A 27750-nucleotide genomic window follows, 5' to 3' on the forward strand; every position below is an offset into this window, starting at 1 on the left:
ATGGATTTTTTCTTCCCTGATGGCATGGGAATATTTCAAGATGACAATGTCAGGATTCATCAGGCTCAAACTGTGAAAGAGTGGTTCAGGGAACATGAGACATCATTTTCACACAAGGACTGTCCACCACAGAGTCCAGACCTTAACCCCACTGAGAATCTTTGGGATGTGCAGGAGAAGACTTCACGCAGCAGTCTGACTCTCCCATCATCAAAACAAGATCTTGGTGAAAAATTAATGTAACTCTGGACAGAAATAAATGTTGTGACATTGTATAACCTTACTGAAACAATGCCAACGATCCAACAAAATATTGGAATGTGTGACTTTTTTTGGCCAGGCAGTGTACAATTCAATTCCAAAGTTGAAGTAAAATGTAATTGTAAAGTAATTCCAGGAGTCAGTGAAGGTTTTGTGTTACATATTTTGGTCTGGCTTCTGTCCTATGTGATGCATAATAGCAGAACAGACTTCACTGAATTGAACATTAATTTAATTATATTACACATAATTACATACATGATATATTGTGATTTACTGTTACAAGAAAAATATGCCTTTTAATATAATTTTAATCAAATCAGCCAGCTTTAAACAGTCTAATCTAAATCACAACATAGCAGACTGTGTTGTGAACTGACATTACCTCCATGTTGGCCTCAAACAGTGTCATGGCGTTCACCACCACAGGCTGGTGGCTCTCTTCACTAGTATCTGCAATAAGCTGGAGAATGTCCCCATGATGATGTTCTGTCAGGTAGCTTTCAAACACTCGGCCAATCAGAGCTTCTTGTTCTGGACTCAACATAGTCAAGTGACGTGATCTGAACTCCTGGAAGAATACACAATAACAATGACATGGTCATTTATATTGTCTGACATCATACATGTAACATTCACTGCAGTTAAACATCAACTGAAAATAAATGCTGTGAGTTTATTTCTCTTTCTTATAAGATTAGATTTTCAAGACTCTTTGTTGACATAAGAGGCTGCAACTAATAATTATTTTCTATTATGAATCTTCTTTTTTTTTTTTTTTGATTACCCAATTAATCGTTGATCCATAAAATGTTTAAAAAAAAAACTATGAAAAAGGCCCATTACATTTTCCTAGAGGTCACGGTAAAAAAATGATCAAGAAGGAGAGTAGATGATCATTTCAAGCAAGCAACCAGGTCCAGTTGAAAACCACTTCCAAATGAAACAGCAGTTTAATATAACAGATAATAAAACAATTGCATTGACATTGAAAACCTGTGTGGGAATACTTTTTTCCACACAGAAAATTGATCAGGAATCATTAAGGGAATTGATAACGAATCAAACCAACAATTGAATTGAAAATGGCCCTGGTATCAGTAAAATCTTATCAATCCTCATCTCTATTTTCATTATTTGATCAGTGATTCCCAAAGATGCTCAGAGTATTTCAGTAAGACCTAGAAAATCAACATGTCCTCACTTTGGTGAACGTGGACCTAGTGAGTTTATCTGTAGAATTTTCGCTCCAAAAACTTTTTTTTTTTTTGACCAATCTTACTAATTAGTTAAATATGAAAATATTAAAAATCCCTGCAAATAAATTCTACACTCAAGTTTTTTGTTGAAGAGTTTCCAATACAAAATACATAAATTATCAAAACTATACTTCTTCCATTAGTGAAAGGGTCAGAGAGCATCAGTGATTTTAGGTTCAGGCAACTTTTAGTGGAGTTTGATTCTGATTTGGTGGGTTGTGAATAATAATGTACATTATCTGCAATCTCCAGTTCGAGAGATATAGCAGCATCATTGTGTGCATTAAACTGTACTCACATATGACTGACTAAATTACATGTTTTATATTTTTGTTTTTTGGACTCACAGTCTCCATACATGGAGCACACGCTCTACCAACTGAGCTATCCAGGCACCACATTGGTTTATATTTTTTAATTAATAAAGGCAAGTGATAGTGATAATTTAGCCATACTAAAATTGTACAATATGTTACTAAAGTTGTTGCCTCAGCGCACCACTTATGTGCAATAGAGGAAAAAATAATTCAGATTCTTTACTTAAGCAAAATGTACTACTACTACTGACCTACTGATAGAAGTCCTGCATTCAATTTTTACATGAGTAAAATTATGCAAGTATTATTGACAAAATGGACTTTCAGTATTAAAAGTAAAAATAGTCACAAGGCAGTAAAATGTTTCCTGTCAGTATTTTACTGTTCTGATATTACGAAATTAATATCACAGCTGAGCTGTATTAAAGTGTTTGTTGCATTTTACAGCTGTAGATGTTCAAAGTTTAGCTGACTGAACCTCTTGGACAGGAAGTAGATGAAAACTGTAACCTGAAAAGTGCCTAGTAACTAAAGCTGTCAGAGAAATGTAGTGGAGTAAAAGTACAATACTTGTCTCTGAGATATAGTGGAGTAGAAGTGTAAAATACTACAGATGTAAAGTACAAGTACGCCAAATGTACAGCCTACCACAATACTGGAGTAAATGTACTTAATCACATTCCACCACTGCTTCTGTCCCAGCACAGGTGTTTGAGAGGTTGGCAGATATTCATTATGAGCCACACAATCAGAACACCCGATGATAAATGAACGTTAGCTACCGACTGGAGGTTATTTAACGGTCTGTATCCACAAGGTGTCTTAACAACGTCGTAACACCACAATAACAGTTACACGCCTGACTGTAACACTGTTCTAATACAAACAGGTGGTTACATACCGTCTTACAGAGACATGAACATGTTTGGTAGTTTGCTCCTCAAGTGCCGTCACAGACGCAAACAGACTCTTGTGTTTCGCGGGTCAGCAACACTTCCGGTTCCATCTTCTTCTTGCATCTTTCATTGTACTGGTGGACTGCACAGAGGTGTGTGGCGCCACCTGCTGTACCGAAGAATTCATCCTCTGATCTTGTTTATAACACTGGGTCATGACCCACAGGTGGGCCACAGAGGAGGTGTGTGTATAGTTTTACTGATGAAAGGAAAAATGCAACACTGTAAAAACGAGTTGTTTTTTGTTTTTTTCCTCTGTCTTTCTTCCATGGAAGGGGCCTCAGTTTTATTATTTACAGTATGTATATACTTTTTCAAAATGTAGTCATTTATTTTTAGATGTAATCTGTATCCCTGTTTGTTTTATTTAAAAACACCAAATAAAATGGAAGGAAAAAAACAAGAAATTGAAAAATTTTCAAGGCAAATTCCAACTAAAACTTTTAAGTTTTAAAAAAAGTTTTACCTACCAATAATGTTCTGTTGCAATAATTTACTTTTCTTTTCTTTATACACCCTCAAATATTTATTTCAAAAATTGAGTAAACACATTGATGTGAAAGTGAATAATGGTTAATAATTTAATATTTTCAATTAAAATCATTGTGAACAACCTCAAAGATTCAAGTATATCTAAAGAAGAAAAGCAGGTTTAAGGTCAGCAAAACTGTTTTAGTTTACTTCAAAACTTAAGTTTGAGTTGGGCTAAAAACTAGTAAGTTGCCCTGAAATTTTGAGTTGTCTCAACTTTAAGGTTTGTTTTCCTGATGAGAAGAAATAGCAACAATGAGACGACCTCTTAATTCAGCCTAAATGCATTTATTTCTCATTTAAAATTGTGATTTAAACACATAACGATAAATGAACTCTTCTCAGGATTCATTAATGAACTGGTCACAATGGTCTTATTTTTAAAAAGTGTAAAAATAGAAAAAAATGTTTGGGAAACACTACCATTCACAGATCTATATTTCATATTTTGATACATTTCTTATTTCCTTATGTGTTGTGTTTTATCAATAATGCACACAGACCCACCAGTCCAACTCTTTGTGACCAAACATCATATTTAAAACCAATGCGATGTCGATATAAGCCTATGGGTCGTTATAGGCCCCAACTTCATACGTATTGACACTATACAACTTTATAGGTTCAAGGAGAAGAGGAGACGTGCATTCAGTTCGCCATTAAAATATTTATTTAAAAATAAGATTTTTCTTGCTGAAGACCTGAGAAAAGAGAAAAACTGTAAGTTTAAGGCAAACAATGTTTTTACAATAATATCTAAAACATTTCCCATCTAAAAAATACAACCTTTAACATAAAACCGAACACCAGTATCTGTTGGAAGCAAATAAATAGGCAGGGTTCTTCTTACCACAGGGAGATTCTATTGCAGACCCTAATAACTACCACCACGTGAGCCCACTCACTAGCACTGCAATCTACACTGCAACTCACACTGCAAGGACAAGCAATTCTACAACACACTCAAGTGACCACCACCATTAGGCCTACCACACTGCATGCAAAGGTGAGGATCCCATGCTGACTCCCCGCAGTTCGTCCTGCTGCCTATTAAGAAAAAGAAACAAAACCAAGGGGTGAATTTCAGTTGGTTCAGCTCACAATGGTGTAAAGGACATTACTCAATACAATTACGGAAACCATATCAGTTAGTAGTGAGAGTAACAATCTACAATCCCTGGACAGTTCACAATCAAACTAAGACTGAGTCCTGTTCAATATGGTCACCAAATTAGGCCAGACGACATAGATACAGGCAAAGCAGCTGTCTGGCACTTAGTCTGCAATAAGGGAAACATGGTCAAAGTCATTTCTATTACTGGCAGAAATACTTTTGGATTAACCCTCCTATATGACCTCACTCTTTGGTTTTGTTTTTTTAATTAATTGGTTTTAAGTGAAAATATTAAAGATTTAACCATCATTCACTTTCCTCTTTTAAATACAATATTTTGGGGTTTCTGAGACTCAAAGATTTAAGTTTATCTAAGAAAAATAAATTATCCCAACAGAGATTCCAGAGATCAGTAATTGGTAAAACTTTTTTCAGAACTTAAGAGTTTGAAAACTTAAAACTTAAAACTCAAAAATCTATTGCACTCCATTGACTTGACATTTTGAATTGTCTTTTCATAGACCTGCAGCCAGTGGTGGTACTGTACAGAAAATCTATACAAGTTCTGTTACATTGCTAAAATATTACTTAAATCCAAACTGATGTTATAAAAATACTTAAGTAAAATTACAAAGTATTAACCTCAAACACTATTCGGAGTATGAGTTACTTTTTAACTGCTGATGTTTAATTTCTCTCTGCTCTGCTCAGTTCTCACAGTCACCTCTACAAACTAGGGTTGCAAACTTTGTGCATTTTCCTTAACCGATATTTGACAACGCAACCAATCAAACACGAACAAACATTTCTTTTTCTTTATATTCGGTGTTTTTTTTTTATTCAAATGAATAACGGTTCATTTTCATGCTTCCATCCTTCATTTCCATAGAAATGAATAACCCCTGATTTAGGGAGGAAAACATTCTGGTTTAGGTTAAAATAACAAGCTTTGTGAACTTCCGCCGTATGCCGCCTGGAGGCGTCCTTCTCCTTCTTCTGCACGACCTTCCCCCACGCAGACTCTGTACCGTAACTGTGGGAATAGACGCCCGCTGAGAATCTCAGAGCATCTTTCACTGCATTTTGCCGCATGAAGCAACTCCCACTGCTCCATGTTACCGTCTGTTCGAGCTTCTTCTTCCTCCGTGTGGAGCCGCCGGGTCGTGTCGTGCTGGCAGAACGGTACTGCGGCGGAGCTGCGGAGCAGGAGGAGGAGGAAGAGGAGGAGGAGGAGTCTCCTGTGATCACTTCCACCAGAGGACGTTCAGCAGGACGTACAGGCTGTATTTCTAGGAGGACGGATACCGTTATCGAACACAGAATGGGTTTGAGACCAAGGACGTTCCACATATGGTTCTGGATGTTTTGTTCTATAATGTCGTGAACATGTAACATGAGACAGAACCCGTGTTCTCACACGTTGGCCTTTTTTTTCTTTTGTCCTCTGTCGGACTGCTGCCGTGTGTTCTGCTGTTCTATATAAAGACCACAGACAGAATGTGGTACAGAAGTTACGCTGAAGATGGACACGAGTCAAACAAAACAGGTGAGGTCAGGGATCAGATGTGACGGTGAAGGTGAGGATGATGATGATGTGAGCTGTGAGTGTGTGTGTGAGGCCAGGAGCTGCTACACTCCAGCAGCTAGCTCAGAGCTGCAGCTACAGGATGTGATGCCTCTGTCACACTGTGCTGCTGCCAGGCTACATAACCAAGTGAGAAGATGAGGAAGAAATCTTAGTCTCTGAGCTGTGTTCCTGCTCTGAGTCAGTGTGAAGCTGAAGCTGACTGAACAGAGCAGACAAGAAAACAACAGCAACTGAAATCACTGAAGGGAGGAAACGAATTAACTAAACTAAAAACTGTGATGTGATTCAAATCAATTAACAATACAATTAGTATTAATAATTATTTAGATAAGCAATCTTAATATATATAATAGTATAGGAGGTGCAGGGGAGACCGGGGAGTGTTGTAACACCAGGTTAGTTGTAACACTGTCAGTTTGACCAATCACAGAAGAGCTGTAGTGATGCCATCACTGTTGTACACTCCTATTGCTCTACACTGTGATATATATATATATATATATATATATATATATATATATATATATATATATATACAGTTCAATACAAGAGACAGAGAACAGAGAGACAAGCTGACCTATGTTTCTTCCATATGTCGTGTCTGCCACATTTCTAATGCTTGCTTTATGCTCTGCAGTTTGTAGTCTGAGGGGAGATTCAGTTTGACAGGACAGGACAATCTGTGGTCTTTCTCTGATCTTTGTGTGGATGCTAAAATATGTATATTTTAATTATGATATTAAAAATGTTCAAGTAATGTGTGCGATCATCACATTTTGAATTGCCATGAATGCTGGGGAGAGTCAGTTTGTGTTTTTAACCGTAGGATTTCTTTATGTAGACTGAACCCTCACATCTCCAACATTTTGAATCCTTTTATAGCAGAAACCAGGTGAGAAGAGCCCAGGTGTTAGAGGCTTGATTCACATCTGGAAACATCCAGGGTCTTAATGATGCTTTAGGTCTCTGCCTGATACAAAAGACACTCTGCAGTATTTTTCAGGGGAGGCTTCAGTAACTGCTCTTGTTGTCACTTCGTCAAGAGCTTTACCATCATAACCTGTGCAAAATCCTGTCTCAGTGTTATAATCTGCTGTGTAGTGTTTAGTAAGCCTTCAAATTCATGGACCCACCAAGTAATGTATATCTCACCTTCATGATTTACCAAAAAAACTTTTAAAATTATTATTCCGAATTCTAAGTACATTTTTCAGTGAAAATGCATTCTATATATATACATATATAGACAAATTGATTGAATAATATTTCTGTCAGATGTGTCTCAGCCATAACATGTCAACTCTGTAGTCATTCTAAATAAAAGATAAATAAGAACTATGGTTCAGAAATGTGTATTTAGATTTGCATTAAGAGAACTCTGAACAATAGCTGCTCATGACAACTATGCTGTGAAATGACTCTGTCGACTCTTTAAGATGTCCAATCTGTCTTCCATCTGAAGAAGTTGACATCTACATTTAATTAATAAAATTAATCACCAGGAGGTTGGCCTGTTCCAAGGTTTACTAGAGAGTTTGAAAATAATTTCAAATATATTTTTCAGCATAATTGAAGAGTGAAAATTAATACCCCCTCAAAATATGGTTTTGTCCCAATGCTAAAGAATAAGTGGTTTATTTGAGGCTCTGTACAGACTGTACAGGACACACACACACAGCCATCATCCATTTTATAAGAAAACAGGTGTACAGATAACTGTCAGAATAGAATTAGGTTCTAACTGACTTTAGTGAGTGGATAACCCCTGCATGACTTGTGTTTCAGGCTCCAGTACCGGGGGCTCTCCAGGATGGGTCCCAGGCCATGAATCATCCTGGCACAGCAGCCTCCCAGGTCCTGGTGGACGCAGACACAGCACAGTGTCTGACAGTGGGGACACTGGCATCGGCACTTACTGCTCTGACAAGGAAGGTAGGACATCATGTCTGTTTCATGTCTGTTTCTGCTTTGTTTGTGTCTTTTTAAAAGGTTCAAGTTTTTACCACTTCAACCAGACATGAGAGCGTGGTGGAATCAGCTGTCAGCGGTGGTACAGTGCTGACAATCTTTTCACAGTTCAACATCCAACATCCCCAATCAACACAACAAATGTTAGAGGAACTGAAAATGTTACAGTTCAGCTTCAGCACGTTCAGCCTAACAGGAAACAAAGTGAGCACTTGTCTGTGCTGAACACACAGACATTCTGCATCACACACACCAAAAACACAACCATATGACTGACACAACAAGCTGTGCACTTCAGTGTGTGTGTACGTAAGACAGAGAGGTGAGGCTGTGTTCATTTGCTGATAGCCACATGCTTGGCTGTTTCTCAGCTGATTTATGTTCTTTTAATTGTCAGTATTTTCAACATTTTTCTGTACACTTGTGAAACACTTTCTAAGTGTTTTTTGCTGTCTGTTTAAATATTACTGCCATGCCAATGCCAAAAATACCAACAGTGCCTGCTAAGAGTCATTGCAAACCATTTTGCATGGTGGATTTGGCAAAATCCAACATTGCTGCCTTCACATAACGTCACGTCATAAAGTCACACATTTTTGGCAGGGAAATTAAAAGGTTAAGAATAACAGCTATATTGTTATTAATAATTCAGTATGACTATTTACTTTAGTGAAACAAACTATAATTACTTAATATGTTGTACTTATTTTATAGTAAAACAGTTTGTTGAAATATGAGATTCTGGTCATTTATTTGTGAATCCTTATTCATTATAGTTTTGAATTTCATGATGTGATCTTCATTATTCCTACCACAATGACAGGTACACTTAAATACAAATTCATTTAAGAGTGAAATCTCATTTTAAGATAAATTTAGAGTAGACATTTAGATATTTACATGTGTTTTTTTTTGTTTTTTTTTTTTACATATGTAACCTATTGCCAGTGTAATGACTTGTGTGTTGCACACAGTTATGAGTAAGTGAGCACTTGTTAATAATTTTCTCTTTAATTGATTTCTCTACAACAATATCTTGGCTATCATAATTGTATTTTATTGACATATTCAGTTTACACTGACCCAGCTGTTTTTGCCAACCAAAATGTGACATAAAAAGATTCCTGTTTAAAAAAAACAACAAAACAAACCAACTGAAAAGTGCCACATTTTCCAAAAGCAATGAACAGTATTTGTCATATTTTCTAAAATCAAAATTATAGTGAACACTGATTTTTCATAAATGCCAAACATATCAAACGTGATACAAAACATATATGTATAAATGATATAGAAACATTTTTCTGATTTTGTCCAAAGGTCCAATAAATACTTACATTTAAAAAAAAAAAAAGGATTATGATTCTGTAGTGCTGTTTTCCTGTGAAACTCCAGCAGTGTTTTGTGGACTACAAGCTAAACTTGACCTTAAAACAGCATGAGGGTGAGGAGATAATGACTGAATTTTCATTTTTGTGTGGAACTGTCTGAAGTCCAGATAATAACATAGGAGAAAAAACAGTAATCCCTATCAGTGACATTTTTATGAGCTGATGGCAAACCCACCAACTCAGTGAATTTAGATACAGTTTCCTATACCTTTAAATAATATATAATGAGGTAAAAGAGACAAAGAGACAGTGGATTTTGAGGTTCTGGAAAAACTGGGTGTGCCTCCAACAACTGAAGTAATAAAAACAGCACACATGCACAGTGTTCTACTGACCTCAGAGCAGGCAGTGGGACACCGTCATTCATCAACGTCATTGTTGACACAAAAATTGTACAACACTGCTAAAGTGCCAGTGACACACATCTTGTTAAGCCCCTCCTCCCACTGCACGCCAAACAGGCATAAAGGATTAAAAAGTCTCACTGCACTTCAGGACATGTCCCTGTGCCAGACTGGAGCTGATTCAAGGGTTGGACAGTGGACTCGTCCCAGCTGTATAGAAATCACTGATAGGACAGTTCACCCAAAAAAATCAAAAATACACATTTTCCCCTGGCCTGTAGTACTATTTATCCATCTAGATTTATCTTAGTAAGCAGGTCATGATTTTTGAAAAGAGACACTGGTTTTGGTTTCTCAAATGTATTTTTGCTTTGAGCACCACAAGCCGAGTACCATTTAGTTCCATTATACTGGGGAGAAGGCAGACGTCTCTACAGCTGATAACTCCAAAACTCTGCAACTCACAAATAAATCTATATAACACTACAGGCCACTGGGAAATATGTATTTTTGGGGTGAACTTTTTGATGTACCTTTCAGTACAGTTGCATTCTTGTCATGTTTATAATTATCAAATATACTGAGCTTCTGCAATAAGAACAAACTGAAAATCCTCAATACTTTATTTATATTAGTTTTATGAGGACTAATAATTACACAACACAGGGTTGCACAGAAAAATAAAAATAATAGTCCCTTCATGCTACATACATAAACATATGTGTAGTTAGTTAAAGAAATAGATAAAAAAAAAAATACATACATATATAACAACATAGTTATTTACACACAGGACATATATATAGCTGTATACACCCAGGAAATAATTCTATTATTAATTTAATTGTAATTCTGATTTAATATTTAATGATAATATGCTCACCAGCTTCACATTAAGAGCCCCACATATGGCAAACACTGTCCATTAGCTGTGACTATGTGCATGAAGCATCATGGATGTAAACACAGAGTTCTGCATCAGCTCATAATTCCACCTGACAAGTGCAACAGCTTGATCCTTGATATTGTGGAGCAGGTCTCTGAAGGATGTGGTCACAGGAGTCTCTGGTTTCCCGTTGTTTGTCCAGCCTGAGCCCCATTTTGTCCATTTCATTTTCCAGACCAGATGTTAGCCAGGAGCAGTCTAAAGTCCAAATTCTTTTTTTTTTTCTCTCTCTCATCCCCACTTTCCTCCTCTCCTCCTGCGGCATTTGGCCTGCTGGTTTTGTTGGGGGTTGAAAGATGACGCGTGCGTTGCTGATTGTCTTAGGGTTCACCTAACGATTTGGTGAAAAAGTCATATTGCAATTATTTTGACTGAAATTGCTATTTGCGATATGTGATGGAGTCAGTTTTGCATCACATGTTCACAGAAAAAAATTTGATGATGTGATATTTATTGGCGTAACCCAAACAAACACGTTTTCTTTTATCTGGAGAGCAAGATTTTTAGGCCGGTCATGTCTGCAGCACTATAGTACCTCATTATAATGTTGTTTTCTCAAACATCTTCCCTGTGATTTGGTTCTGGTTTTGTGATTTGGATATTACAGTTGACCGTTTTATTTTGATTGTGATTACTTGTGCAGCCCTTTAGCCTACTGCTCTTTAGTACAAACCACAGACTTCTTTTTCTAAAGCCAAGAGTGTGTTTCTGTCATAGGTGATGTGTGTTTCAGCAATAAAGCAGAAAAAAACAGATTAAAACAAAAATGTAGCAAAATTTGAAGGAGCTACCAGCCGCAGCATCTACACATTCTGCTGTCGCCATGGCAATGTTCAGTGTTCACTAATATGTTTATTTTAATGATGCTGATGTCTGAACACTGTCTTCTGTCTCTGTGTCTTTCTAAAGATGACTCCAGTACCAGCACCACTCCCTCATCTTTCCAGCCACTGACCCAGCATCACCTGGGCCAGGATGATGATGGTGTCCCTGTTGTCCATGTCCTGCCGTCCCCCTCTTCCTCACCATACACCAGTTTTAGGGTGCCAGCATCACCCAGCAGCAACAGTCGCTGGAGCAGGCCAGCCATGTCTCCTGTGGGTGCACCGAGCTGTCTGGACATGAAGGACCATCAGCCTATTCGCAGGTGGTCGTCCCTCACCAAGCTGTCCTCTGGGGCTGAGAAGAGCTCCAGCAGGACATCGGGCAGTCCGTACAGTCCTGGTTCACAGGGCTCCCTGGACAGAGGGCTGCGGTACGGGTACAGAAAGGAACCCTTGAGTTCTAATGTGGACCTGTACTTGCCATTATCGTCCTCCCTGGTCAGCCACAGCCTGCTGCAGCGCTCACCGGGGGCTGGACCCTGCTATCGCTACAACCGCAGCAGCAGATCCCCGGGTCTGGATGCAGACCTGTCCCTGTCCTCAGCTCTGTCCTCACCAGTCAAACATACCAGTCTGGACATGAACTACAGTGCTTTACCAGAAGCTAAGCAGGTTTACAGCCTGAGCCTGCCCAGAGCAGCAGACTCAGGACTGGCCCTTCAGACTGACAGAGGCTCCCCGATCCAGCCCGCAGTCCGAACACAGATGTGGCTCACTGAGCAGATGGAGTACAGGCCCAAAGCAGAACATGGAGGTCAGCCTGGTACTGGAACAGAGGGCTGCAGTGCAGATGGGCTGTTACCATGGCATCAGGGACATCAGCAAGAAGCAGGGCTGAACCAGGTGAGATGAGTATTATGGAAGGAGTATTATGAGGAAGGAGAAGGGGAAAAAATGGGGAATAGTGATCAAAGGTTAGCTGTGGCTTATCTGTAGTGCTGTTGATCCATTCAGATAGTTTTGGTGTGAGTTGCAGACTTTTGGAGATATCAGCCATAGAGATGTCTGCCTTCTCTCCATGGCACTACGTGGCACTCGGCTTGCGATGCTCGAAGTGCCAAAAAAGAATCATGACCCGGTTACTCATGATAATCCGCAGACATCTCTACGACTGATACCTGATAATATGTTGGGTTTTTTTTGAGTGAACTGTCCCTTAAAACTTGCACATTTCACCTGACTTTAAAATAATAATGACCTACTGCAGGGTGCTGCAGCCTGTGGCTCTAGAGCCTCATGTGGGTCTTTAGCCCCTCATCCAGTGGTTCCTGTTGACTTTGGCAAAAAATTATATGGAAATGAAAAATGCTTCTTTTTTATTTTAATTCATGATTATTGTAGGTCTAAAGTGATTCTTACATCCTCCAGCTGTAAAATGTGTAGCCTGTACACCAAAAAATTATTTTGATATTTTATCAATTAAAATGTGCATCATACCCTATATCTGAATTTTGCCATCGGTTAGTTTTGAGTCTCTGGAGACAAACTACAGATGCCAAATCAAAAAAAAAAAAGAAAAAAAAAAAAGAGACTTTAATAGTTTCTACTCCAAACTGATTTTTTTTTCTTTTTTTCCCAAAAATGGTTCCCCTGACTTAGTGACAGGTAGAACACAAGCGTGAGAACACAGTGTGCAGCAATCACACATTTTGTAGTTAATCAAATTAATGCAGTTGATTTGCGAGGTGACCTTCATCGAAATCTGTGTGATGGAATCTCAGTTGTGTTTCATATTGCATCTTGGTGAAGAAAGTAGAGGAGTGAAGTCTGACACTGTGTGAGCTGGAGAATGAGCTGAAAAAATATTTGCTAATGATTTAATGGAAAATCAGTTATGAATTATATCTTTAGATTCCTGGTGATTCTCACCATGTGCAGCTGTATTGTAGCACCACAGTCTTTAACAAAGCTACATCACTGCTGAAAGTAATGATGAGTACAACTGATCACACCTGACCACACACAAACACACAAATACAACAGCTTCTGTGTGTTTGTGTGTTTGTGATTTATACGATTTAAATGATTCAAGTCATTTATTTGGGTTATGATATGATGTTTTCAAAAAGTTTCACATGCAAAAACACTAATATTTTATACAAAATTAATGATTGAATACTCATCATTAACATGATGTGTGTGTGTGTGTGTGTGTGTGTGTGTGTGTGTATGTGTGTGTGTGTGTGTGTGTGTGTGTGTGTGTGTGTGCGTGTGTGTATGTATGTGTGTATGTGTGTATGTGTGTGTGTGTGTGTGTGTGTGTGTGTGTGTGTTTGTGTGTGTGTGTGTGTGTGCATGTGCAGATGCTGATGGGAAGCTCCCTGCCTGTCGCCACCCTGGTGAAGGTTAAAGAGGGGCTGCTGAGACAGAGAGAGCTGGAGATAGACAGGTACTGCAGGACACACTCACACACACCTCACACACTCTCCAACAGGATTGTTTGACACATATCTCATGTGTCAAGCTGAATATGTGTATTCAGCTGCAGTATTATTTATTTTAGGGCTGCAATGATTAATTGATTAGTTGATTACTAAACTAAAGTGCAAGCTATTTTGATAATTGATCATTAGAGTCATTTAAAAAATCTTTAAAGAAAAAATCTGATGTCAGCTTTCTGGTTTCTTTACTCCTCTCTGACAGTAAACTGAATATCTTTGGGTTGAGGACAAAACGAGACATCTGAGGACATCATCTTTGACTTTGAGCAACAGTGATCAACACTTTTTTTTTTTAATAATTTTCTGACATTTTATGGACCTAAGTGACTTTTAGAGAAAATGATGGACAGATCAATTAATAATGAAAATAATCATTCAAACATGTGTAGCAAGTACATCTGTGTGCTCCACGTTTGGATCTGTTTTTCAAGTGGCAAGATTGTGACAGGATTAATTAATTGATTGATAATTAATTGTTTTAAGTCATTTTTTAATTGATTTAAAAATTTAAAAATGAATATTTCTTTAATCCTCTCTGACAGTAAACTAATTATCTTTGAGTTGTGGACAAAACAAGACATTTAAAGATGACAAAACACTGTTTGACATTCATCACCATTTCCTGACATTTTGTAGAGTAACCAACTAATCGATTAATCAAGAATGAATGGACAGGTCAGTAGATAATGAAAATAATTGTTGCAGCCTTACAAGTTACCCTTACTGATTACTTACTCACAGTGAGACACTTCCTGCAGATTGTGTGCTGCAGACTGAGCGAGACGGTTGAAGCTCAGGACACAGTTATGCCTGTGGACTATTTCCCAGCTGTATGCATACTGCATGCAACAAAGGGTACTTTGCGGGAGGAGTTGCAATAAATACTAAAAGTACAAAGAAAAAGTGTGAGATTTGGCATGCAGCTTTTATTTCCAGTTGACAGTGTTTGTAAGCAGGATGGTTGTGTGTTTCAGACAGAAGCAGCAGATTTTGCAGCTCCATGCTCGGATCAGAGAGAACGAGCTCAGAGCTCAGCAAGTCCTGCAGAGCCAGAGAGGATGGTTCGACGAGCCCCACATTGTCAATACTAAGGTGACACATTTCTGTCATGATTGAGCACACACACTCATAACTATGATCGTCAAACAAATATTTGCATCATAGAAGTCACAGCACAAGTTCTGGTTGTCCAATAGGAATCAGCGATGAGAACGCAGAGCAGACAGTCTTCTGATGAAGACCTAGGAAGGAAGTTAGCAGTGGCTGAACTGGAGGTCCTCCAGCTGAATGAGTTCTTCAAACAAGTCACGCAGAAATATACAGAAGACATCCGAAAACTGGAGGAAAAGGTACAACACAGGATCAAGACAGAACTCATTATCACCATCTGATCGTACACACAAGCACAGGAGCAAACACACAGGCGCTGGCACAGATGACCTTATGTGTGTTTGATGAGAGAACATTTACATGTGCCTCTTTTATAACCTCTTGAGATGAGTTAAACATTATGTGTTTTTTAATATGAAATCAGTGTGTAAGTTCAGTGAGGTGTTTTGTGTCTACAGATAAAGACGAGGGATCGCTACATCAGCAGTCTGAAGAAGAAGTGTCAGAGAGAGAGTGAACAGAACCAAGAGAAACAGCAGCGCATAGAGACGCTGGAGAAATACCTGTCTGACCTGCCAACGCTGGACGAGGTGCACACACAGTCCAAGCAGGTACACACACAGGCTGTGGGTACATGTGTCTGCTGACGCACCCTGAGGAGTGTTTCATACAGAGGGCTTAGACAAGCAGTGAGGCTTTTCTATAGAGATCCTCAACCATTCACACTGTGCTGGAATGATGCACAACAACACGGCAGAGTAAAAACTACAGTGATGTGCTGCTTTGACCACATCCAGGCTTGGTCAGTAACAGGTTACAAGATTACATGTAACAGGATTACATAATCTGTGTACAAAAAAGGTAACTGTATTCCATTATAATTACAGATAAAAAAGAATCAGATTACAGATACATTTAGTCAAAATTGGGATTATTAGTAGGATTACAATTTTAAAAAAAGGAATGATACACTACCATGCACAGTGCACACAAAACTGTCAATCCATTATCGTGGCCTTCAGTGAAAAAATGCTTCACTGGGTGGAAATGTCAACATTTCTTGTCTTTAAATCAATAAATTGCCACAGCAAAGAAAGGAACAGCTGGAAGATCTAATAAACCTAACATGCATCTATTTTGTTAATTGATTAAACGCTGATCAACATTTTTTCACCATTTTCTGGTAGACCAAAAACCTAATTGATTAATGAAAAAATTGTTGACAAATTAATCACGAATGAAAAAAAATTCAAAATTTCAAAAAAATATTTTAAAAATAGGTCTACTTATGTCTGTGTGCTTCACATGTTTGGTCTTATTTTTCTAGTGACATGATTGTGACAGGATGAATTAATTAATTAACAATTTTTTGTTAATTTTTCTTAAAAAAAAAGGTCAGATTTCTCTGATTTCAGCTGGTTTCTTTACTCCTCTCTGATAGTAAACTGAACTTTGAACTGTGGACAAAACAAACATTTAAGGACATCATCTTGGACTTTGACCAACATTTTTCAACATTGTCTCACATTTCATGGACCAAACGAGTAATTGATTAATTAAGATAATAATCAACTGATTAGACAATTAAGAATATTAGGTTTAACAGTTTTACCATTTTTTTATATGGAAGTAATCCAAAAGTAACAAAAATTACATTACTTTAATATTGTGATACTTGTAGTATGTTAATGATGACATTTTTGCTTGTGCCTGGCTGTGGTTGTTTGTTCTTTATCTAGTCCTCCCTGCAGCCGAAGGAATCTGCTGACAGAAGATGTCCACACGTTGCTGTGTAGACCAAATTTCCTTGAAAAAGAAAACCACTAACAAAGCACCTCAAAGTGCACAAACTGACAAAAGCACTGCAGTGCAGTAACCTTTTCAACTCCACATGGACATCCACATCCTCAGCCAACATCATTGTCCTTCAGAGGCTCAAGCTACTGGTATCATATGAAACTTGAAGACCAAAGACATCACTGTCATGCTAACTTGAAAAACTTTTGTCAGAGGGGATGTTGACCTCTAAACTCAAGATATCTGAATGAAAATGGGTTCTATTGGTCCCTAAGAGTTTCCCCTTTCCCCAGTCTAAATGAGTTATTTTCACTTATTCTGTTTGAATATTTGTGCAAACTAAGGGTCCATAAACAGTGCTGAATATCATGAATTGGGTCCGACTAGAAGCCTGAGACTGCTGTGGATTCAGTGAGTCCAGTTGTTTTCATGTGTGATGATGCTAGTTCTCAGAGTATCATTTCATCGTAGTGAGATTTTTAAAAACTTGACTGCATTGCATAAAATGAACTATAGTGACCTCTAGGATAATTACAGCTTCATGAAACTTCATAAACTCAAACTAGAGACATGGAGTATTCAGAGGATGGATGAATGTCCCACATGTATCAACAATAAGGGGGTCTCTGACCAATCCACAGAACAGAAGTGCTTGTCATCCAATTGCTTAATCAGAGTTTTTGATAGCAAATCACAGCTTAGTTTTTTCTATGGTGTTCAGTCTTTAGTCAGAAATTGTTATGTTTTGCACAAAATCTGTGTAATAAATTTGGGCTGATACCATCGTTTTTTTTTTTTTTGTTGTTGTTGTTTTTCAGAATCAGAAATGGTTTTATTGCCAAGTAGGTTTTCACTTATAAAGAATATGCTGTGGCATGTTGGTGCATGCAGACATAATACTATAAATAAAGTCTAAGGCAAGCATAAATAGAAAAATAAAAGAAAATACACAGTAAAACACAAAAAAAAAAACAAAAGTGACAAAGAATGTACAATATGATTGTATTGTATTGTATTGGGTCGGTAGGATGGGGGCAGTGTCATTGTGGGTCATGGGCATCATTGATGAGGGCAGTTGCAGAAGGAAAGAAACTGTTCTTTTGGTGTGAAGTTTTGGTCCTGATGGATTGCAGCCTCCTGCTGGAGGGGAGTATCACAAAGAGTTTGTGTCTGGGATGGGAGGGGTCGGCTACAATCTTACCGGCACACCTCAGGGTCCTGGAGGCGTACAGGTCCTGCAGGGGTGGCAGGTTGCAGCTGATCACCCTCTCAGCAGAGCGAATGATTTGCTGCAGTCTGCTCTTGTCCTTGGCAGTGGTAGCAGCGTACCAGGTGGTGATGGAGGAGGTGAGGATGGACTCGATGATGGCAGTGTAGAAGTGCAACATCATCACCTTTGGCAGGTTGAATTTCTTCAACTGCCACAGGAAGTACATCCTCTGCTGTTTTTTTTTGATGAGGAAGCTGATGTTTAGCTCCCACTCCAGGTCCTGGGTAATGATGGTGCCCAGGAAGCAGAATGACTTCACAGTGTCAACTGGGGAGTCACACAGAGTGATGGGGGTGGGTGTGGCTGGGCTCCTCCTGAAGTTCAATCATCTCCAATGTCTTTAGTGCTTTGAGCTCCAGGTTGATCACACTGCAACAGGTCTCAAGATGGTCAATCTCCCACCTGTAGTGCTGACTCCACCGGAGATGAGGGTGGTGTCGTCCGTGAACTTCAGGAGTCTGACAGACTGATGACTGGAGGTGCAGCTGTTGGTGTACAGGGAGAAGAGCAGAGGAGAAGTAAATTAGTCTTGGGGGGAGAAGGTGCTGATGGTCAGGGAATCAGAGACACGTTTCCCCAGCTACACATGCTGCCTCCTGTCAGACAGGAGTTCTGTGATCCACCTGCAGGTGGAGCAGGGCACGTTCAGCTTGGAAAGCCTGTCCTGGAGCAGTGCTGGAAGGATGGTGTAGAAAGCAGAGTCCAGGTGCTGAAGGATGCACTGAAGACCATGTTGACAGCATCGTCTTCAGACCTGTTGGCTCTGTAGGTGAACTGCGGGGGGTCCAGGAGTGGGTTGGTGAGGGTTTTGAGGTGGGACAGTGAGACATGATTGAGCATCATGGGAGAGACATCATTTACTTCCATCTCCATTCAGGATTTTAAGTCAATAACAGCGGACATCACTTGGGACTACCCCAAGGATCAATTCAAGGACCAGTTTTATTCTCCCTCTACATGTTACCCCTTGGACATATCATTCATTCAGCAACACAACGTCTCCTTCCACTGTTATGCCGATGATACACAGTTCTACCTTTCACTTAAACCTCATGAACTAAACAGTCAGCATACTCCATTCCTGTTTATCCAGTGTCAAGGACTGGATGGCGATGAATTTTCTACAGTTCAACAGCAATAAAACAGAGGTTTTGATCTTTGGCCCAGAACGTCACAAATTACAGATACAGTCCTCTCTAGGTCCACTTACCACCAATGTAGAATCTGTAGCAAAGAACCTTGGAGTAACCTTTGACAGTGAACTATCCGTTGAACAGCACACCAGGAAGATGACACAGTCTTGTTTTTACCAGCTAAAAAACATCTCCAAGATTAGACACATGCTCAGTTTTAATGACACAGAAAAAGTCATACATGCTTTTATATCGTCACGCCTGGACTACTGTAACTCTCTTTTTACCTGTTTAAACTCACACTTGGTCTCACAACTACAACTCATCCAGAACTCAGCAGCCAGATTACTGACTAAATCTAGAAAGTCCTGTCATATCACCCCAATTTTAGCATCCCTGCGCTGGTTACCAGTTCATTTTAGAATACATTTTATATTGTATTAATTACATATAAGGCAATCCATGGTCTTGCTCCAGAATATATTAAGGAGCTTTTAACCCTGTACAGTCCAGCCAGGCCCTTGAGATCAGCCGATCAAAATCTCTTGGCTGTTCCTCAGACCAGACTTAAAACTAAGGGTGACCGTGCATTTTCAGCTGTGGCCCCTCGGCTCTGGAACAGCCTTCCCCTTAATGTGAGATCAGCAGAATCCACTGAAGCTTTCAAGCAACTTCTTAAATCTCACTTCTATAGAATGGCCTACTATTATTAATGTTTTATTGTTTCATTGTCTTTAAGAAAATGTTTGTATCTATCTGCTCTAAATGCTTTTTTTAAATGTTTCAATATGATCTTCTGACTCTGTATTTAAATGGTCTGACTTCTTTCCCTTTTTATTCTTGAAATCTTTTAATATGGAAAGCACTTTGCACATAAGCTTGAAAAGTGCTATATAAATAAAATTATTATTATTATTATTATTATTATTATTATTATTATTATTATTATTATTATTATTATTATCATCATCATCATATTGTAAGCCCTTGTACACTCTAAACTGAGCTGCATCTAAAATTAATCTTCCAGTTCAACATTCCAGTGTTCAGATGATGGATACCACTTCAATGTGACATATACAGTTAACCTGCTATCACACCCTAAAGATCCTGCCTCTTACTTATTTGACATTTCTGTATGAAATTCTTTATTGATCATTATGTCCCCCTCTAGCCAGACATGTCCCAGATATACAAATCATCAAAAGGATAAAAACACAATGAAGCCCAAAGGCTTTTTTCCATTGTTGATATAAATAATGTTTGTAAAATGAATGAAAATCAATATAAATACATATTACACAATGCTTAACTTGTTAATACATTGTCTTGCAGATCAAAATGTGGCACACATTAGTGATGTTTATTAATGAACAGTTTGAACCAAACACTGTTCAGCTGTAGTGAGCACGCTGTGTGTGATTATGTGTGCTCAGCAGGAGCAGGTCCAGCAGAAAGCCAAGGATCTGGAGAAGACCATGTCTCGGTTACAGAAGAGTCTGGAGGAAGGATGTGCTCTGATGAAGGAGAAAAACATCAAGATTGAGATGCAGGCCAAGAGAGAGAAGGAGCTGATTGCATCTGTACACAGGTTCATTATCAACTCATACCTACTGCTTCATGGTTTGAGTGTGTATTCACATTGTTTACATGGTGTCTCCTCCTGCTCTGTGTGTTTTTGTCTTGTGGGGGTAAAGCCTGCAGAAGAAGGTGCAGCAGTGTCTGGATGATGGGGTGAGGTTACCGGTGCAGGACCTGAAGCAGCTTGAAGTGGAAAACAGTCTACTTCTGGAGCAGCAGGACCACAGCAGCAGGGTAAGATCCTAAACACACACAAATCTGCACCTATGCACACACAGATCAAGCCATTAACATGTTCCCTCTGTTCCTCACCAGCTGATTGAGCATCAGAAAGAACAGATTGAGAGACTGACCCTGCAGCTAACGGTAGGTTCATAAACATCCACACGCTCAGAACGGCTCTCAGCCCAGGAGTCATGTTCTGAAAACAGAATCAGAAGTTTGCCTTATTCAAACATACCAGACAACCAAGCTGACAGCATGTGATCCAGACTCTCACCACTGGTCCACTACCTGTTGCTATGCACACAGATGGGGAGAGAAGACAAAAACTGTACTCAAGGCAACTGAGATTGTACATTTGAAGTAACATAAAAACAAGTAAAAACACGTACTCAAGTAGAAGTAAAAGTGAGAGCAAAAAAGAAGTAGGAAAGATAATGAGCTAAGATGACAGTCACACTGCTTCTTTACTTTTTTTCTATTTTTTGTGGACATGACTGAGATTCTTTTCAACTAATAATGGTATTTGTCAGCTAACGGACTGAAAGTATATCTATATTTATAGTCGGGTAAATGAAAAGCAGAGGAAAGCTACAAACAGTGCACGCAGGGCAGAATTAGGCCTAAATCCATTGATACTAAAAATATAAAAAAGAGCAATAAACTTTTGGACACAACTAAAACTACAACTGTTTTACACCAAAATTAGTGCATTTAAAACCCCTTAAGACCCTTTTCACACTGCCAGTAGATCTGTTTGCCTGTCTGTGTTTTTTCTGATGTGCACTGAGACTCAGCTCATGTGTGTGCAGGACAGCAGAGAGAAAGACACTTTTAAAAGTCTCTTTTATTGTGAAGAATTTATAGGAAGTAGAATGTTTAGACATTGTTCAGCCACTTAACCAAATATGAGTGCCTCATCACTAAATGCACACCTTTAAGTGAAATCTCAATTAAAATACCAAACAGTTAAAACAAAACTACATCATCTATTGGCAAACACAAACAAAAGCATAAGAGAAATGTAACAAAAACCGGTGACTGATTAACAACTAAAAAGAACCTTGACAAAGTACAAAGTGAGTGAGCACAACCTCACGATTGAAGGGGAGACACAGGAAAATGTGAAGGCTGTGCCGACTTTGCGTTTGTATAGCTTTAAGGACGTGTACGACGCAGGATTTGTGAGGCAGTAATGATGTGCAGGGATGTGTATGTGAACAGATTACAAGTTTAAAAACAAGCATATCTCCAGCCTTAACAAGTGCTGCAACTCATGTTTACACCCATGAGACACAGCTGGGACCCGAGACGCACAGAGTTTGTGCAGGCAAGCAGCACTGTAAAAAATGAAAGCCTTTCCTCTGCGTGACGCTGGAGATATGATTTCTTTTAACTACGTGTTTGCATACACATCATGGCTGTGTTGCATATCCTGTATTGTTTGGAGCAATGGTATTGTATGTCAGAAATTAATGCTGCGCATATACAAATGCAAACACTTACTTAAAGGGATAGTTCACCCAGAAATGAAAATTCAGTCACTTGCACATGCACATGCACACCGTCACACCACACACACCCAGTTCAGACAGTGTGCACGTGAACATGGCTCCAAGCTAAAGATGTACAGTGAAGATTCAGGATAAAAACATCTACATATAATATCTTTCAAGTCAGCTGGGCATGTCAGGGCTTTAGGAGACTTGGATTACACCAGATGAGCTTTTTTATGGTTTTCTTATGTGTGAAGTCTGGTCACCAATCATATCCATTGTTTGTGAGATTCTGCAACGCTGTTTTCCTGTGAAACTCCAGCAGAGTTTTGTGGACTGACTGGTCTGAACCCATGACAGGTTGTCAGCATGACAGTGAGTAGATAATGACTGAATTTTCATCTTTAGGTGGACTATCCCTCTAAACAGTAAATGTATATTCAGCCCTAGATGTGTCAGTGAAAAACTTGTCTGACTCGCTTGCAACAGGTTATAGTTTGGTTTCAGAGGCATTTCCAGTCTTTGGCTCAGCTTATTTTTTTGTTTTTCTGGCCAACAACTTTACTGATGTGGTTCAGTCTCACCAAGCTGAGCTGTAAAAAGCTGTAAACTGTCCACTACCTGTCCCACACCAGACTACTGACAGACAGTTAGAGAGCAGCTGCTGAAGAAAGTGGAGCATTAAAGGTGGAGTCTGTTAATTCAGTCAGGAAAGACATGAATGCAGAAACTTTACTTGATGAAGACATTGGTGTTGACCCTGTCCATTAGATAGATGAGTCAGGACAGAGCCATATAAATACCAGCCAATCAAAAATGCCCGTCTGGAGCCATATATAAAGCTGCTTTTACTGCTCAGAATGAGCTCATCTGTGTCTCCATGGAGCTGAAAAGTCAGTCACACTGAATTCTCCTCAACTCTGACCAAGACAGACAGTATCATCTTTAGTGCCATTTTTTATTTAAATCATCATTTGTCCAAACTGTAAAACAATTCTGCATCATCGTCGTTCATCTAAGCCTGCCTGTGATTGGCTCCATTTACTAATTTAATATACAACCTGAAGTGTCCTTATTAATGGAGAAAATAACAATTTCTGAGCTTGTACAGCTGCTGTATCTTGTTTCTTTAAAGAATAAATCAGGCTGAGCTGTCACATTCTGTGCTTTTCCAGGCCACCAGTACAAGACTGCAAAAGAAAAGAGGCCTCCCACATCGACAGCTGGACAAGGAGGAAAGTCTGGCCACAACATCCAGAGCCGTACCACAGGTATCACTGCTCCGAGTATCACTCATGTCTTTCACTGTCTTTGTCTGTCTCGCTGAGGAACATTATGAACTCACCCTGAGACAAATGACGTCACGGTTTGGGTGTGGGTTCTCCTGTAACCCAACCAGCCCACAAGCCTGGAAGTTCAACTTCCTTCACATCTGCACTGTCAGGCCACAGCTGGATATATTTGCCAATTTTTGGCACATAGTGTGTTTGAATGATTGGTTGTCAGAAATAAACTCTTGAATGCTTTGTGCTGTTGGTTATTTTGTTTTCAGACTGTTGCTTCAGCTATCAACCATCAGAGATTTCAGATGTAGGCTATGTCTCTTTATAAGACCAATATTTGATCAACATTTGAGAGGAGACCTCATGTTGAGTTTGTATTCCACTGGAAAAGTAGAAGCTAGTTAGCCTAGCTTATTAACATATAATATATTTTCATATTATTATTAACACATTGCTACAGAGAAGCACTGTCGTGCTGCAGAGAGACAAGTTACTGCAAACTAAAATGTGCTCCTTTGTTTCCACTGACAGCAGCGGCAGGTGGATGAAGGGCTGCTGGTGCATCCTGTGTCCCATGTGGAGATACCAGAGGTGGGCCGGCTGCTCAAGGAGATGTCCCTGTGTCTGCTGGACCTGCAGGCTCTCTGCAGCATCCTGGCTCAGAGAGCACAGGGGAAAGAGCCCAACCTGTCTCTGCTGCTGGGCATGAAATGTATGTGGAAACCACACAAACACACACACCTACATACATATGTACACACACATACACCTGCAAACACATGCAGTTCGTATGCGAGTAAAAGTACTAATACCAAATTGAAAATACTCTATATCAACAAAAAGTACTTAAAAGAAGAAAACTATCAGTACTCAGTAAAATATTACCTGTCAGTGTTTCTGGATGAATGTCACTGCTGCATTAATGTGTGTGTTCCATTTTACTGCTGTAGATGTTTAAGGTTGAGCTCATATGAACGGCACAAAGATCCAGTGTTTTCAGTGTACTAGCTACATCTCAGCTGTTACTTTAGCTGTCTTTAGGGTTTTGATGGACCCATCCTGACTGTGTGCAGTGATAGTGTACCCCCTCACCTGCTGATGTGTGTTTCTCTTGTTGCTGTGTGTGTGTCCAGCACTGAGTGTGTCAGCGGAGGAGAGTGACTGCAGGGTGGTGGTAGAGGAAGAGCTGAGGTTCAAGCTGCTGGAGGTCAGCCAGCTGAGGAGAGACATCGACGAGCTGAGGAGAAGCATGTCTGACCGCTATGCTCAGTACATGGGTGACAGCTGTGTCTCCCAGTGACACCCAGCACCCTCCACCTCTCACCAACTCTTTTACTTCTCAATATTTCATAGATAACCACATATGATAAGCTCCATTACAATGCAGGCTTTCCACACAAGTGTTTTATGTCACTTCCATGGTGTGCTTTGTACATGATGACAGATGATGTTAAAGGGATAGTTCTGAATATTTAAGGTACAGTTCACCCCATAATGAAAAACATATATATTTTGCTTGCAGCCTGTAGTGCTATCTACATTTTTTGGAGATATTAGTCATAGAGATGTCTGCCTTCTCTCCAATATAATGGGACTCAATGTAGAAACTACTGTCTTTCTAGTGGAAAGTAGTTGGGATAGAGTCCAAAGTAGTTTCTACAGGAAACTGCTCACAGCAAGGTCTGTGGATTATCTAACAGGGTCATTGATTTTTGGAATGAGACACCGGTTTTGAATTTTTTCAATGTGTTCTTGTTGGTGCTTTGAGCTAGACGAGCTGAGTGCCATTTAGTCTCATTATATTGGAGAGAAAGCAGACATCTCTATGGCCAATATCTCCAAAACTCACACCACAACTATCTAGATAGATCAATTTTGCTGCAGGCCAGGGGAAAAATATTTTTGATTATTTTTGAATTTTGGGTGAACTGTATGAGGTCATTACAAATAAGTACAACCCACCCACCCAACTTCAAATAACTTGAACTATCCCTTTAATGTGTACATTGACCAATCATGTTGTGATTGTTGCAGACAGACACACAGACAGACAGACACACAAAACAGACAGACAGACAGACACACAGGCAGACACACAGGACAGACAGACAGACAGACACACAGACAGACAGACACACAGACAGACAGACACACAGGACAGACAGACACACAAGACAGACAGACACACAGACAGACAGACAGACACACAGACAGACAGGCACAAAGACAGACAGACACAAAGACAGACAGACACACAAGACAGACAGACACAGACAGACACAGACAGACAGACACACAAGACAGACAGACAGACAGACAGACACACTAGACAGACAGATAGATACACAAGACAGACAGACACACAGACAGATGTCAAATGTTCAAATGCAAATGTCTTATTAAGCAATATAAAGTATGTTGTTAACCACAGTAATTCAATCAATATTTCAATAATGAGCCTTCAGGGGCCAGTGTTTCAGATGGTGATGTGACCCGGATAGGATTAAGACCATGTTCAGCAATTGTCTCTTGGACTCCTCTGTTCACTCATCAAATCACGTTCCTTTTTAATGTCCTTGACCTGAGGTGGATTGTCAAAGACCCTGTTAATGCCAGCTGAACCCAAGACACCTGTGGTTTTTCTTTGGTATTGTTCATTTAACTGAAGTCTGACTTTTCTGCTGTCAGGATGGCTGAGTGGTCTAAAGCACAAGAGTCAGGGATTGACTTCTCCCTCATCAAAGGGATTTCTGGTCTCCACTCCCCACAGCATGAGACTATTCTTCTTAGGCTCTGATATTCCACCGTTCTTAATATTCTTGGTCCATCAGACCCCTGAGATTTGAGCCATTTTGTTGCCTTACTGAGCCTGGCTAGCTCAGTTGGTAGAGCATGACACTCTCAATCTCAGGGTTGTTAACATTAGATTTCAACAAGCTGTCTGCCCAGTGATTCATTTATATGGTCTGGCGCACACATTTTCTCAGCAGTCATGCCTTAGGCTTGACCTCTCTATTCTTAAGAGAGGCCACAATAATTAAGGCTATCCTACAAAAAGATTTGGTAATCCAATCCTACACAGAATCCAGATCAAGTGTTGTTTTGGGTATTTTTGATCAGAATGATCCTATCTGTAAATTCTTTGAAAAACCAGGACAAAACCTAAAAGATCACTTTGATCTCAGAAAGCAAACAAAGGATTACAAAATCTGGATTAGAAGTTTTGAAAATTGGCCCCAGGTCACACCCAGCTGTTTGTCACATTCAAACAGAGACAGCACATGCACTTTTTGGTTGATTTGATCTTCTTTGGTGCAGGTCAGACAACACATTCATTCCACTGTCAAACTTCATCCATCAAACCTTTTTAAACATTTTAGTTTGCATGATTTAACGTGTTTGTAACATTAACATATGTGCTTTAACCGACCAGAGGGGTATTCCATCAACGTGGATAAAAGAAAAGCCTGGCTTATTTAAGTGAGAGATCAGACCCATGATTGTGGCTTATAAGAATCCCTGTTCAGTAACCATGGTAACTGATACCACTACACTAGTCTGCTCCATGGCAGGTTAACTGTCAAGCTTCATTTAGCTGTGTGTTAAAGACAGTTCCCTCAATTATCTTTCTGTGTTCACGTCACTTCTGTCTGTGCAGAAACACAAGTTTAGACCTTGAAAATACAAGTAAGTTTGTCTGTCTTCTCTAAATGATTTTAATGGCTCTTTGCCTTTTTGTTACATAGTACAGCCAAAGATAGACAAGAAAAGAAGGAATGAGAGAAGGAGAACAACATGTAGATCGGCCTCGGTTAGAGTCAAACCTGTGTTGCTGCTGAGGCCTCAGCACATGAGTGT

General features: G+C 39.4%; 2 protein-coding genes across 3 annotated transcripts in view; one reads left to right on the forward strand and one right to left on the reverse strand.

Moving 5' to 3' along the window:
* mcm9 (minichromosome maintenance 9 homologous recombination repair factor) overlaps window positions 1-2879 on the reverse strand; it is a 29496-nt gene extending 26617 nt beyond the window's left edge. Inside the window, exons 1-2 of the mRNA XM_084736971.1 lie at window positions 2739-2879; window positions 647-832 (exon numbers count right to left, since the gene is read on the reverse strand). Of these exons, the coding sequence (XP_084593097.1) occupies window positions 647-808 (162 nt within the window). The 5' untranslated portion in view covers window positions 809-832; window positions 2739-2879. The remainder of the gene's footprint in view (window positions 1-646; window positions 833-2738) is intronic.
* Window positions 2880-5275: 2396 nt separating this feature from the next.
* Window positions 5276-25909, forward strand: cep85l (centrosomal protein 85L). 2 transcript variants are annotated; one of them, XM_084738129.1, is made up of 13 exons: window positions 5276-5984; window positions 7812-7958; window positions 11585-12402; window positions 13863-13948; window positions 14975-15092; window positions 15197-15349; window positions 15569-15721; window positions 20747-20901; window positions 21008-21125; window positions 21207-21257; window positions 23785-23880; window positions 24424-24604; window positions 25026-25909. In XM_084738129.1, the coding sequence occupies exons 1-13, from the start codon at window positions 5936-5938 to the stop codon at window positions 25190-25192; spliced, it is 2292 nt and encodes a 763-aa protein (XP_084594255.1). In that variant the 5' UTR covers window positions 5276-5935; the 3' UTR covers window positions 25193-25909. The 2 variants fall into 2 exon arrangements, with proteins under 2 accessions (XP_084594255.1, XP_084594256.1); XM_084738130.1 differs by having other exon boundaries at window positions 20750-20901.
* The last annotated feature ends 1841 nt before the right edge of the window (window positions 25910-27750 follow it).

Source organism: Lutjanus erythropterus, chromosome 15, assembly GCF_056507025.1.
Source record: "Lutjanus erythropterus isolate fLutEry1 chromosome 15, fLutEry1.hap2, whole genome shotgun sequence".
Lineage (NCBI taxonomy): Eukaryota > Metazoa > Chordata > Actinopteri > Lutjaniformes > Lutjanidae > Lutjanus > Lutjanus erythropterus.

Excerpts from the sequence above, each read along its gene's own strand:
- cep85l (XM_084738129.1), top strand. The coding sequence starts at position 5,936 with ATGTGGTACAGAAGTTACGCTGAAGATGGACACGAGTCAAACAAAACA. Across the intron at positions 5,985-7,811 it reads ACACGAGTCAAACAAAACAG|GCTCCAGTACCGGGGGCTCT; the intron begins GTGAGGTCAGGG and ends CTTGTGTTTCAG. Across the intron at positions 23,881-24,423 it reads CATCCAGAGCCGTACCACAG|CAGCGGCAGGTGGATGAAGG; the intron begins GTATCACTGCTC and ends TTCCACTGACAG.